Raw genomic sequence first — 15,000 nt, forward strand, 5'->3', positions numbered from 1 at the left:
GAGACAGTCGCTCATTATACATCATCATACATGGGTAATAATCGAGCCAGGGCGGCACACTCATCATACATCATACATCATCACAGCACGATATCGTAAACCGATTTAGGTACGATTTGACAACCCATAAAGCTCACACTTCGTACAGAAGAACGCAACAGAGCGTCCTGTGGGGGTATATTACTACTATATAAATTGTCTGTAACATTATATCAGTTAGCTATAATATCTGAGTATCAATGTATATATATATATATATATATATATATATATATATATATATATATATATATATATATATATATATATATATATATTCCTATGAGTCCACGGGGAAAATGTAACACGAAAAGTTCCCAAGTGCACTTTCGTGTAATAATCACATCATCAGGGGAGACACAAGAGAGAAATATAACAGTCAGTTGATATACATCGAAGAGACGAAGCTAGGACGCCATTTGGTAAACATGTTATATTGACCTTTACTAATTTCAAGAAAAATGAAGCTCTGACTTTAATAATTGTAAGGAAAACTGACACTTTTCCTTTTATAGATTTAAAGAAAAATTAAACTTTTGGATTTTACAAAAACAGAGAAAAATAAATCAGTGAAGATTCTTTATGGGATTAGAGTTGCTTTACAGTTTACTCCTCTCTGTTGTAAGCACATGTCTGATATCGGTTTAGCATCTAGCTTACCTAAACCTAACCTAATATCCTCCATCATCCAAACCTGCAATCACAAGTGTTTAATTACAAACATGAGCGAAGTAACGTGTTCGTAGCATGATAATGTTAGGTTTTAGTTTGACTTTCATGTCCTCATATCTTCATTATCCATAAGACTGGTAACATCTTGTTGAACCATCTTGTGAGTGTGTGTGTGTGTGTGTACCTACGTGTCTGTCTCTTCTCGCGTTCAGTTAAAGGGAGTAGATAAGTGTCCCCTCGTATACCTTCGTCAAGATATATCACATTGCTTTACTTCTTGAACCTCACCTGGCGCCACAGATGAACTGCAGTACCACAGTAACGCCTTAGTACTACAAGAGTCGCTGACACGAGTCGCTGTGAAGTGCTGATGATGAGGATTTTTTTCTACTTCTTTGGATTCCTTCCACTCACGCTTGGGTCGTGAGCTCAGAACCTCCTCCTAATGCATTTCCATACAGTTAGCCCCTTTCCCGTTCATGGGTAAATCTATAAAGTAGAAAACCTTCTACACTGGATACCTCGACCGAGACGAGCTCAGTCATATTATGCTGTTCGGTTGAGTGAAGGGAAACTGCCGTTGGTGAGGTCACATGCCGCTCTTCAACCCCCTCTCCACCCATACCCCCGCCCCGTCCACACCCACAGCAGTATCAGCAATACTGATTGTTTAATACCCCCGCCTCGGCCACACCCACAGCAGTATCAGCAATACTGATTGTTTAATACCCGCTGATAATTATCAGTCCCTGTGTAATCCCTTTAAATCTTCCCCACTTTCGTAATGGGTCTTAATATCCATTCATCTTCATCTGATGAACTAACGGCGCCCCTATTTTGATAATTAATCCCCATGTGTACCAGTCTTTCCCCTTTACTGTCGCCTGATTACCCTCCTACACAACCCTCCCTTAGATGACCCATTTCGGTATATTTTTTTCTCTCATTAATTCCTTCTTCTCTCATCCTGCTTCCTTTAATCACCTGCTCTTCGCTTGCGTCCCCCGTACATTTACGCCCTCCACCCCCTTAACCATGTACTCTTCCCTTCTTTCATCCTCACTTGACCGTCCTTCTACACCCGTCTGTCTCCCTCCTCATTACTCTCCCTTCTCGTATGTTACCCCTCACCAGACCTCTCACCCGTAGTCTTCCTTAGTCTCTCTGTTCCCCCTATGACCCACCTGTGGTGCTGTAATACGCTTCCTTCCTTATCCCTTCCTGGTCTCACCTCTCCCACCGTACTTCCCTCCTCCTTCCTCCCCCGTGCCAAAGACTCACCTGGAAGTAAGGGCTGCACGCCGAGAGGACGACCTTGTGAGCCTTGAGCGTCATGCCCTCGACAGCGAGCGTGACATCGACGAAGGACTCACTCTGGAGGAGCTGCTCGAACACCGAGATGATGTTGGACTGGTGGTTGTTCCACCTGAGACAGAACTGCTGGGGGGACATGGCCATTCTGACGCCCGACGACACCCTGTGGGAACAAAGAAAAGAAAACCCAGGGGTTAATTAGTGACGTCAGGATGAAGGCTTCCTTCTTAAACAAACTAGGTCTAGCCATATCCTGAAAAGTTATGAAAAGTTTATCTTAAAGTTTCTTAAACTAGTTATGATACCCATATTCTGAAGACTTAAGTGTCTTAAAATAGAATAGAATAGTTCTCCATAGAATTTGACTCGTTTTCTCTAATTGTATTAATGATATTGTCAGATATGCGTACCGTGTGACCCGTTGCATTGTTCCACTTAATGCTGTTAAGGTAACTAAAAGGTATTCACGGTACGTAATGATGCCCACAATCTACCAAGGCGTGATATGGTTGAATAGTTTTTAGTTACCCATACAGTAGTACTCATACATAACACTACAGTTACCCCTGCATACGCGTTGTATTCTACCGAGGTCAATATTGGATGAAGCAGTTCAATATACGTAATGATACGAATACCATCGCAAAAGACTCCTTGCAAGACAACAGTTCCACTGACCCCTGAAGATATAACTTTAACGTATTGAAAAAAAAGGAAAAAGATTAAGGTATTCTGAGAAGAAAACGTAGATTATTATGGATATATGTCATGATGTTGTGAACGAAATTTTTACGTGTGACTTGTCATTACGGACATTCCTCCATCAGACTGTTGTAAATTCTGTTTATTCGTGGAATGATTGTTCCGAATATTTATTTTCATTGCAAACAAAATGAAAGAAAACGTATTCACTCATACATTCTCATTGACACAACAGCCGAATTGATATTCTCTTTTTTTTTATAGTAAAAGGAAAAATATTCTGCGTAAAACATATTGTAAATGTAAATGTAATTTTCCAGATTCGTTCACAGTATAAATTAGTTTTTATTTATTTTATTATAGATTCATTCTTTTTTTTTTTTCTCTCTATAAATGTTCCATAAAAATCTCTCCGCTGAATTATTTTGTCCAGAGAACTTTTGAGTTTTCGTTACCTCCACTCGAGTCTAATCACCTTGAGAGCGACCTAATACCGCTGGAGAGGTTCTCCTCGATTTCGTCCACTCCTCGGGGAAACTGAGTCCAGCGTTCACGTGTGGCGGAGGCCGGAATAACGCTCAACACTCGACGCTAGTCTTTTATAAACGCCAGATGTGGGTGTGTGTGTGTGTGTGTTTTTTTTTTTTCATGCGGTGTTTTATTCATCGAGAGAGAGAGAGAGAGAGAGAGAGAGAGAGAGAGAGAGAGAGAGAGAGAGAGAGAGAGAGAGAGAGAGAGGCGCGCGTGAGGAGGAGGAGGAGGAGGAGGGAGGGACCATCACTGGCAGACACCCAGCATGGGAGACCGCGTCGTCACGGCACGACCATACTGGAAGGGTAAACAAGCCTTGGGCCAGGAGTCGCTACCTAGGCGAAGGTTCAGTTCGTCGACCTTGTTGAGATGGGGGAGAGAGAGAGAGAGAGAGAGAGAGAGAGAGAGAGAGAGAGAGAGTAGGGGGGGTGAGGGTAGTAGTGGGAGAAGGAAGGGTGGGGTGAGTGGGGGATGAAAATGAGGCAGGTGGCGTGGGAGGATAAGAGGTTGATGGTAGAGCCAGGGAAGAAAACAGATAGACGAGGAAATATTTGTTGGAGAGAAATCGAGAGGTGGCAGGGTAATTGAAGGAAGGGTGTGGCGGGAAAAGAGAGGAGGCGGGACAGGAATACAGGGGCGTGGCAGGTAGAGAGGGGACGGGATAGGTAGAGTGTGGGGTGGGGCATGTCAGGTAGGGCGAAGCACGCATACGGGATGGGCGGAACAGATAGTAATGGTTGGAACACGTACAAGGGGCGGACTATATATATATATATATATATATATATATATATATATATATATATATATATATATATATATATATATATATATCCTATCTCTGGAGATAGGGATGAAATAATTCTTCCCACATATTCCCTGCGTATCGTAGAAGACGACTAAAAGGGGAGGGAAGAGCGGGAGGCTGGAAATCCTCCCCTCTCGTTTTCAGTTTTCCAAAAGAAGGAACAGAGAAGTGGGTTAAGTGAGGATATTCCCTCTAAGGCTCAGTTCTCTGTTCTTAACGCTACCTCACTAACACGGGAAATGGCGAATATGTATGGAAGAGAGAGAGAGAGAGAGAGAGAGAGAGAGAGAGAGAGAGAGAGAGAGAGAGAGAGAGATTACTTATAATTGCTAATAAGAAGCTTTGAGCAAAAGGCAGAGCTAGTACGCACCCGTTATCGCAAGAGTAACGATAGATGGGTCGTGTGAGTTACGTCTTGTCAAGTGTGGGCAGTACAAGTGTGGCTGTGACAGGGAAAAAAAAAAACATGAGACTATAGCTTGAGCTAAAGGAATGAAACTTGACAGCCACTGAAATGATGTCTCGCTGCGCAAATGTCACTCACCCACCCGATTACCTGGCGGCTAGCAGAGAGAGAGAGAGAGAGAGAGAGAGAGAGAGAGAGAGAGAGAGAGAGAGAGCAGAAATAGCAGGGGTGGGTCAAATAAGTAAAAAGAGGGTTGAGTTAGATGGAGAGGAGATGAAGTCAGTGTCGAGAGAGTGTGAGAGGTAAGGTGAGAGGAGGGAGAAGGTCGAGCAAGGTAGAGGAAGGGAGTAAGAGAAGGTGAAGAGGGAGGCAGGGAAGGAAGAGGGGGTTGAACCGAGGAAAGAGAGAGAGAGAGAGGGGGCCGGCCAAAGAGAGAGAGAGAGAGGGGCGGGGCCAGGAGGGAAGAACATGGGACAAAAAGAGAGGGGCAGTTCGACCATTCACAAATATCAAAGTTGAGGACAATGAGAGATTCGTCAGAGGCAGCGAGAGGGAGGGAGTGGGGTGAGGTGGAGGATGAAGGTAAAGGTTGGGGTGGGGGCAAGGTGTTGGTTTGAGGGTGGAGGTTGGTGGCAAGGCGTCGGTTAGTAGGCGTAAGGTGTTCGTGATGTCACTATGGTTGGTGTTGGTGGCGGTGAGAGGGGTGAGGGTTGTAGGAGGTGAGGAGATGGTGGGGGCTGAAGCCCACCTGGTGAAGAAGAGCTGGTCTTTACCACTGAGCACATCACGTGACGCCTCAGTAAAGACAACAGACATAGGGCAGACAGACGGCCAAATTATTTGACGTAAGATTTTACAGAAATAATTCCGACGAATGGAACCAAAAATGAAAAAAGAAAAGATACGAATCTTTTTACGAGTCTTTAAGATATGCCTTATGAAATTACGGTCGAGATATATACCCAACAATCTATATATGAATATCCACACTCATCTCCCTAACGTCCTATTTCCCATTCCCTCCCTCATCTTTCCCAATCCCTCTCCACCACGGTCTGTCACCCCCAGCAAACCTAGCTCACCAACTCTCCTTACATCAACTCCCTCTTCGACTCTTTCTCTTCCCCTCCCCTTCCCCTCGTCTTCTCCCTCCTCCGCACCCCTTCTTTCTTCTTCTTCTTCTCTTCCTCCACTGCCCCTCCATCCTCCTCCTCCTCCTTCACTCCCCCAGCACCGCCACCATCACTTCCTCCTCCACCTCTTCCAGTCTCCTCCTCCTCCTCCATTCCCCACTCTTTCCTTCTCTTCACGTCATGTAACCTCCCTTGCAGCGCCTGACCTCCGCCGCTGTGATGAGATGATTGAGGCAGTACGCCGACGGACACATGTCATTCTAGATTGATTCCTGCATCTTACGCCGTCAAGCCACGAGACGTATTAACAAGATTGATTCCGGTCCTACTATCCAAGAATTTCATGTCTTCTGTTGGGTGGGAAGAGATTTTCTGACCTCTCAATAGAAATGTGTGTGTGTGTGTGTGTGTGTGTGTGTGTGTGTGTGTGTGTGTGTGTGTGTATGCGTAAAACGAAGAAAAACAACAAGTTCATTGAAAACGTTTTCGATGACTGATGTTTCGAAATAAACTTGTTCCATATAGAGAGCCTGTATAAAGTTACAAAGAGTATCTACCGGTACCATTGCCCTGAAAGCGTCGGTGAACGCAAGCAATACAATCATAACAGCGAGTGATGTATATACCAATGTGAGTTTGATGGCGTACTCAGACAGTTCCCTAGGCAAGACAGGTGGTATTTACGGATGACGTGGTTCTGATGGCGTACTACAGAGAGAGAGAGAGAGAGAGAGAGAGAGAGAGAGAGAGAGAGAGAGAGAGAGAGAGAGAGAGAAACTCCGGAAGTTGGTATCGGTGTTTGGGAGTGAGTGAAAGGAGGAAGTTGAGAGTTAATGTGAAGAAAAATAAGATATTGTTGTGCAGCAGGAGAGCAAGACGGAGTGACCTTAGGCTAACTTTAAATGGTGGGGAGCTGGAGGGTGTGAAGTGTTTTAGATACGTGAGAGTAGACGTGGTACCGGGTGGGAACCATGGGAGCTGAAGTGAAACCCATATGGAAGAGGGGGACTTGAATGCACTAAGGAGCGTTTGGAAGGAGAGGTCATGACAGGTTATGCTTGAAGACATAGTAGTCCAGACGGTCTTGTGTGGGTGTAAGTCTTGGACCTCGAATGGAAAAGGAAAGGAAGAAGGTGGATGTGTTGGGAATGAAATGCCCTAGAGCGGTATTTTGTGGTGAGACAGTCATCATATAAGGAATGTTAGTGTCCTGAGATCGGTGTGTGACAGAGAGGGTCGATCCGCCAGGGTGTACTGGAATAGTTCAGGCACATGAAGAGGATTGAGTGAAGAATGACTACCAGAGAGGAGGTATGTCAGACGTGGAGGGAGCAAGGGGAGGGCGGGGTAACAGAAAAGGATATGTAAGGATGGAGCGGAGGAGGATTTGGGGTGTCCTGGCAGTGAGGTGTGTATGGGATAGAGTGGATAGAATCCACGTGGTATATGACAGAGGCATATTCAACATACCAAGCAACTCAGTGCAGTTTTCTCTCTCAGGTGGTTCGCACGTACTGATTAATTATAGAACTTCGTAGGTTCACTTTCTTAACTGTAATATTGAAAAGTAAAACTTGCACAACTAAAGACCAATAGAATATCTTAACTCTCATCGGTGGCCATGAACTTTCTGAGAAAAGATTGAACAAGCAAAATTCATAACAAGCGATTTCACATTACTTCGGATGTCGCTCGTTGATCAGATTGCACCGACGTTGAATACGCCTCTAGGATGTGGGAGAGACGACATGCTATAAACAGGCCGAGCCGTGGCATATGAAGCTCTCAAGGTTAGGCCATAGGATAGTGTATGGGGATTGACCGCGGATGGCGGGTCGTCATTCCGGTGCATAACTATCGAGTGACTACGTGTGCACGTGAGGCCATGGTTCGTTTCTTCCTGATGTAACCTCGCTGGACATTGATTTAATTGATATGATCTTGATTTGCACATGTATTGTAAGAATCGAGTCTTATTAAACACTGGTTTTGTATTCACATATTCCTGTACACGAAGGATGAGGACCTTGTTGTGTAAAGAAGCACTGAAAGGTATAAAGTGGATATGAAAGGAAAAAGGCTGTATAAGTGAAGGAGTTAACGACTTCCTACAAGTCATTACAAACATTACCCGACTCTCTTGCAATGCCTTCGACCTCCTCCCACCACCTCTCTCCTTCCCCAGCAGCGCCTTCCCTACTCCTTACCAGTGCAAAGCTTGATTGCACCTCCTCCCACGACAATGTTCTCTCAAAATCTCGCCATCCTGCAACACCAGCTTACTCCCTTCCTCTCTATACCTATATCGTCTCCACCATACCACACTCACCTCACCCTCCACCCTGCTACACTCACCCTATCCTCCAACCTACAACACCCGTCTCACCCTCTTCCCCGTCATACTGCCTCATTCTACCCTACACCCAATAACACGCAACCAACCTTCATCTCCATCCCAAAACACCTACCCCACCCTCACCTTCATCTGACCACACCCGCCCTAACTTCACTTCCACCCTTAAAGACCCATCCCACCTCCATCCTACATCACCTACCCTACTATCTTCCCATTCCTTCCCCTGCACCCCTTCCACTCCCCAGGCAATATCATCCTCATCTCTTATCACCAGTCGTATTAAAACCCTCGTTTTTCCCCTCGAGCCCATTTTCCCCTTACCGTCCACCCACTCCTTCCTTCTTTCTACACCCATTTCATGCCACCTTTCTGACCTAAACCCATCCTGAACTCCTACTCCTGTCTTCCTATTCCATCTCCGTCTTTACAGATGGAGAGTATCGGATAGTATTCATCTCCGGCAGCAGGTATCCTAGTCATGGTGTGTTGGCTCTTCACATATCTGTCATTCTCTTTTAGCTCTCATGCATCCTCCTTCCCTCACCATAGTCTCTTACTGCGATACTAAGGAACCCTTCCCTTCCCTCCTCCTTCCTTGTGCCTCATCTCTACCTTCTGTATCTCCACAGGAGAGTAAACAGCTCCTGCTAATGCATAAACCGGGAAATAAATTCATCACCCGTGGGTTTAATACGGACGTTTTTACGATTATGGTTTATGATTGCCGGCAGCCGCGGGCAATTAGGCTCACCGGAACACGTTTACTACTCGTTCAGACAAGTTAAAGAGACAGTGAGCCAATATTTACAAAGAAATCCAGTCGCCCTTCATGAGAAAATGTGAAAGAATAGTGTTGACGAGGTTTGTTGGTCTGTCTTATCTCCACAGGTAGTTTCGAAGAGTGAAACCTAACTATATATATATATATATATATATATATATATATATATATATATATATATATATATATATCAATTACCCCAGAACCTTGGTGTTACCTAGGACGTCTTTCCAGAGGTTACTGCGGTCCAAATCTGCGTTACACCCAGTAGCAGGGAGATGTGGACTCCTTTGGAGTGAGTTCCGTGGTGGAACGTTACTCCCATTGATACAACCTCTTCAAAGGTGACGTCGAACTTGCGGTGTAATATCAAGCGGGGGATAGGAGAGAAAGACTTCTTCCCACGTATTCCCTGCGTGTCGTAGAAGGCGACTAAAAGGGGAGGGAGCGGGGGGCTGGAAATCCTCCCCTCTCGTTTTTTTTTAATTTTCCAAAAGAAGGAACAGAGAAGGGGGCCAGATGGGGTTATTCCCTCAAAGGCCCAGTCCTCTGTTCTTAACGCTACCTCGCTAAGGCGGGAAATGGCGAATAGTTTGAAAGAAAGAAAAAAGTAATGATAATAATAATGATAATGATAATAATAATGATAAGTATAATAATAATAATAATAATAATAATAATAATAATGATAATCATAATGATGATAGTAGTAATAATAATGATAATAGTAGTAGTAGTAATATTGATAATAATAGTATTTATAATGATAATAATGATAATGATAATAATAATAATAATAATAATAATAATAATGATAATAATAATGATAATTGGGCTGTTATGATCAGCTGTTCTGGTATCATGTAATCATCTTATCATCCACTAACATCATCATGATAAGACCCGAGAGTTACCATCATCCTCTCTCGAAATCCTTGCGGCACAGGAGAGTCTGTCTGGCCTGTCGTCACGTGATAACCAGCGCCGATAAAATAAGAAAATGGCTTGTTTACAGAAAACACTCTTAATTTACAGCTTTTGCGTGGAAGAAGCGGCGTCTGGCAACTGAACGTCTTCGTAAACAAGTTTCCCAGAACGAGCGAACGATGGTCAGAGCGTGTGCCACGAGGCAATAAATAATGATCAATTTATTTTCATTTCACACTTACTTCCTCTAATTTTCTGGCAATTAAGGTATTAATCACGAGGTTTTAAAGGTCAAGTGGAGACGTTCGTCCTTACGTATATCATTATGAGAATACAGATATTGTCGTCAGATCTTCGAGGTGGTTCTGTTTATGTATTTTATCTATGTCGTCGTATTTATGTATTTTCTATATGTAATGGCGTTTGATTGGGCCGTTAAGATACCGGGAGTGTTGATGGTACCACTGATATATTTACGACATGGCTGGTCGATAGCCTGTCTTTGATCCTTAAAGCCAGGGCGTCGCGGCCCTTGCGTGCGGCTGTACAATCCTTCAGGACGGTGTCGTGTTGCCACGGCCTTTGACCAGCAAGGGTCGAGTCAGAGGCAAACGACATCACAATACAGTGCGAGTCGAACGGCCCGCGCCATCGACACCCCGAGGGGGTCGTCGTATCGCGAGCAAGGGTCGCACTGTCGTGCTCAAGGGTCGTGCCGTCAAGCTCAAGGTGTTGCGGCAAAATTTTGAAAGGTTCCTCACACATCCCAAGTGTTGGTAAACTTGCTGGAACACACGACTGACGGTGGAGCAAGATACCCCCCACACACACACACACTCCCTATAACCCGTCAAATTACAGTTCAACTAGCGCTCCGTACAACCAGTGATGAAATGAATTCCTCACCAAGGTTCTCACCCCCACTAAGTGTAACGGACGCATTATATTTCAAATAAGCCTGAGCCCCCTCGCGGACAGCGCGCTCGGCCGAGCGACCGTTACATTTACTATACACAATAGCAGTACGCAAACAAAACCGCCCGGTAGAATCGGCGCGAGACATGCACGATTTTCAAACACCTGTGGGCAATACAGGGTCATGTTTCATTCTCTCTCTCTCTCTCTCTTTTTTTTGTTTCCTCCACTTATTATTGTACGCCAGTGCGATACTATCGCCACGGTAAACACCCTAGCTACGCACGGAGAGCTTGTCGTGCGCGCACAGGTGAAGCATATGCGTAATATTACACTGGTCACAGTTGATCAGTTTATACACCACCAAGATTCCTCAACATGCAGAGTGGTAGCTACACACACACACACACACACACACACACACCCACCCACACCCACACCCACACGAGTGTGCAACACATGCTGAGAGAGAGTGAGTTAAGAAACATGTATGTAAGAATGAAATGAGAAAAAGCCGCTGTCATTGCTCGGCATTATCCATAAAGTCAAGAGAATATTTTTAATATGTTAGGAAACACTTAACCATCATTATAGCAAACACACACTCCCTCAGTCACACATACACACACACACACACACACACACACACACACACACACACACACCTTAAGCTAAGCTTAAACTCATGCAGCTTCTCTGTACTCAAACAAAATTCGTGTGTGTTGAAATGTACGAACGCACGAATCCGTGTACAGTTACATGCACAAGCACATTCTACCATGTGTATTTTCATGCACAAACACACACACACACCCATTTTCACTTACATGCACAGAAACCCAAACCCATGTGCACTTATGTACAATAATACAAACACACCCACCCATGTGCACTTACATGCTTATATAAAAAAACACTCACTCATATGTATTTACATGCACAAACACAAATCCATGTGTACATACATGCTTTGAAAAAACGCTCACTCATCTGTACTTGCACACACACACACACACACACACACACACACACACACACACACACACAAACACAAACCCATGTGTACTTAACATGTGTGAAAAGACACTCAGAACCACACACTCCTATGTACTTACATGCACAAAAACACACACACCCATGTGTACTTACATGCGCGAAAAGACACTCAGAACCACACACTCCTATGTACTTACATGCACAAAGCCATACACACCCATGTGTACTTACATGCACAAAAACACACACACCCATGTGTACTTACATGTGGGGAATCAAAAACGGAAACATGGGTGAAAGCCAGTTTACGAGAGAGGGAAGGACGGGTGCATCTTGTGCCCACACTGTTACGAACACATTAGAAAAAAAAAAAAAAATAACGCACTTGGCAAGACTAAACACTCGCGGACATCACTTCTCCACACTTTTATGTATTTTTCTATTCCATCAATAATATTTCAAAACACACACACTAACATTGCACTAATCTTAAGAAGACTCGTTCACTAATATCACATTCTGAGGAGCAATATTTTGTTATATATATATATATATATATATATATATATAATTTTTTTTTTGAATTTTTATTCTGAGGAGGGAGGGAGCTGTGGTTGGTTGGGCTGGCTGTAAAACAACTACGGTTTGAAGGTACAACTTGTTAGATACGTTTGTACAACGGATACTTTGGTATACACTTGTTATCCCTGGGCTGGAGTCCACACTTCACGGAGTACAGTGGTGATGATAATACTGAGTCCTGATTAAATCTAAGTATTGCAACATAGTGAGCGACGGTGGTGGAGCGGGTGGGCCCGACCCGTCGTCACCCCGCCAAGGGCCACTGATCAGCGACACTCCTCATGTTTTACGCCCGGTCACACGATCAATTTAGCGACGAAGTCTACGGTAACGTCACGCCGAGTTTAAGTAGGTACGCGCCGTGTTGGTGGCGAGCTTGGCGGTGGGTCGGCGCGGACTGAGAACTGCATGATGTGAAAATAAAATAGACGGTGCCAGGCCAGGAAAATCAATGGATCAATATCTGGCTGGCAGTGAGTGAGAGTGCGTGGTGGTAGGAGGAGGAGGAGGAGGAGGTGGAGGAGGAGGAGGAGGAGGCGGCGGCAGTGCCAGCGGTCGCCTCGGAGTGCCAGCTCACAGTCTACTACCGCCCCACCAACCTCTCTCACATTTTACCCCAGGAAAAGATCAATAGCAAAGGTAATCAATAGTTGGTTCGTGTGGCACTGGTGCCTCGGGTCGAGGCGGCTGGCTCGGCGGTGCCTGGGCTGCTCTCTCTCCCTCTCTCTCTCTCTCTCTCTCTCTCTCTCTCTCTCTCTCTCTCTCTCTCTCTCTCTCTCTCTCTCTCTCTCCCTCTCTCTCTCTCTCTCTCTCTCTCTCTCTCTCTCTCTCTCTCTCTCTCTCACTGGATGGCACTTCTCCTTCCCTCGCTCGATGCCGAGTAGGCCCAAGCTCGTCTGGTGGCGGTGGTGGTGGTGGCGGCGGCGGCTGCCGCCTCGGCGGGTAGTTCCTCCCATACAACCCTAACTTCACACTCATTTCCACGTCCCCATCACACTCCCTAACCCTCTGGACGCACTCACGGGACACCTGGCCACCTTACACGGAACTTAAGGTTGGTGTAAATGTACTTACTTGGGCGTGGGCGGCGCGGGCGTGCTAGTAGCGAGGAGGGTGTGTGCACTCGGCCCCTTACCTCCCCTCCCTGTGGGCCGGCAGCTCGGGGGTAGTAGCAGCAGCAGCCCAGCTCACAGAAAACGGAACCCTACCCCAAGTACACCCTCTATACGCACCCCACACTCCACCATACGTCACCATACTCCTACCATACATAACCATACTTCACCACAGAAACCCAAGCCGTATAAAAGACGCCTCTATCTTCATTAAGTTAAGTTCACGGTTCCTCATCGTCTGCACCACGCAGCAATCATCCCACCAGGTGATGTATGTACGGCCATTAGCCAAACACATTCCCGCAGGAGACCCCCTAAGTACCTATACATCACCCATGTCTCCCCACCCCCAACATAAACCACCCCCTCCTCACCCACCCACACACCCACCCACCCACCCACACACACACACACACACACACACACACACACACACACACACACACACACACACCTCCTCCTCCTCCCACCGTGAATCCTAACCGTACATCATCAGGCTTCTTACCACCTGACAAACCTTCCTTACGGACTTCCTCACCGGGAGTGTCTGACACCATGGCACCATACACCACTACATTAACCACAGTGCACCATGATCCCCACCACCTCTCCGACCATAGCCCCCCATACACCTAGGCTTTTCCACCTGGGTGAACATAGATCCCCTTCTAGGTCTATGCGCACCCGGTAAGATCGTAATACGCTAATCAGAATGGTGTTGTACTCTCGTTCATGCCAGAAACCTCACCTTTCCCTCTTGGTCGGAATTCTTCTTTGAGTTACTTCATACATATTGCCTTTATTAACCTCATTATAACTCTTAACTTTTCCTGTACCTTATATATATTGCTTTTATTAACCTCATTATAACTCTGGCCTTTTCCATTACTATATATATTGCTATTATTAATTTCATTATAACTCTTACCTTTTCCTGTACCATATATAGTGCTATTATTAACTTCATTATAACTCTTTAACTTTTCCTTTACCTTATGCATTGCTATTATTAACCTCATCATAACTTACTTCTACCTTTCTTTCTTTGCAAGTCTTTGACCCGGGGTTAAAGGGTCAGCCTCAACCGGTCATTGAATGAGGATGTAACGCACAAGAACGCGACGTTGTTCGGGAAGTTCTTATCGTCTTCCAGGTTCCTCCCTCGGGACCTTATAAGAAGGGCACGCGTCACATTCTCCTTCATATACAAAGAACAAGAGAGGCCACAGTGCGTCAAACTTTCGTAATATAACCAGAGAACTTTATGGTCAAGGATTGTTCGTCTGAGGGAGAGATAAGTTCAAAAAAGAAAAAAAAAGAAAGAAAGAATATAAATATTCACATCTCGTAGGTGAATGAATTCTTCTATCAGTGTGTTGGATTGGTGAGATCATCGCGCACCCACATGTGCAGTGATCAGAAGGTGAAGGTCGAGTGATCGTACCAAACACGGAGGTTAACGTGCCCCGGCATGGGGGATGATCGCCCTCCCTCATGGGGAGGACTCTACTGTCGTGGGAAACGATTGGGCTCTGTCACGGAGATGATCGTCCTCTCTCTCTCTCTCTCTCTCTCTCTCTCTCTCTCTCTCTCTCTCTCTCTCTCTCTCTCTCTCTCTCTCTCTCTCTCTCTCTCTACGCTAAGGGAGACATACGCATTTACGCTCCAGAGTGCGCCCGCACTCAGCAGGTAGCCCGAACATCAATGGTGGAGACGATCGCTG

The 15,000-nt window shown here is 45.4% G+C and overlaps 1 protein-coding gene across 8 annotated transcripts in view; it reads right to left on the bottom strand.

Moving 5' to 3' along the window:
* LOC139760556 (protein tramtrack, alpha isoform-like) overlaps positions 1 to 15,000 on the bottom strand; it is a 443,543-nt gene that overhangs the window by 134,913 nt on the left and 293,630 nt on the right. For 5 of the 8 annotated variants that reach the window (XM_071683894.1, XM_071683889.1, XM_071683888.1 and 2 more), the window contains exon 2: positions 1,993 to 2,188. In XM_071683894.1, the coding sequence (XP_071539995.1) occupies positions 1,993 to 2,188 (196 nt within the window). Of the gene's footprint in view, positions 1 to 1,992; positions 2,189 to 2,435; positions 3,382 to 11,845; positions 12,854 to 13,236; positions 13,301 to 15,000 lie in introns of those variants that run through there. The other 3 variants (XM_071683895.1, XM_071683892.1, XM_071683893.1) reach the window with 3 other exon arrangements.

Source organism: Panulirus ornatus, chromosome 37 (assembly GCF_036320965.1).
Source record: "Panulirus ornatus isolate Po-2019 chromosome 37, ASM3632096v1, whole genome shotgun sequence".
Lineage (NCBI taxonomy): Eukaryota > Metazoa > Arthropoda > Malacostraca > Decapoda > Palinuridae > Panulirus > Panulirus ornatus.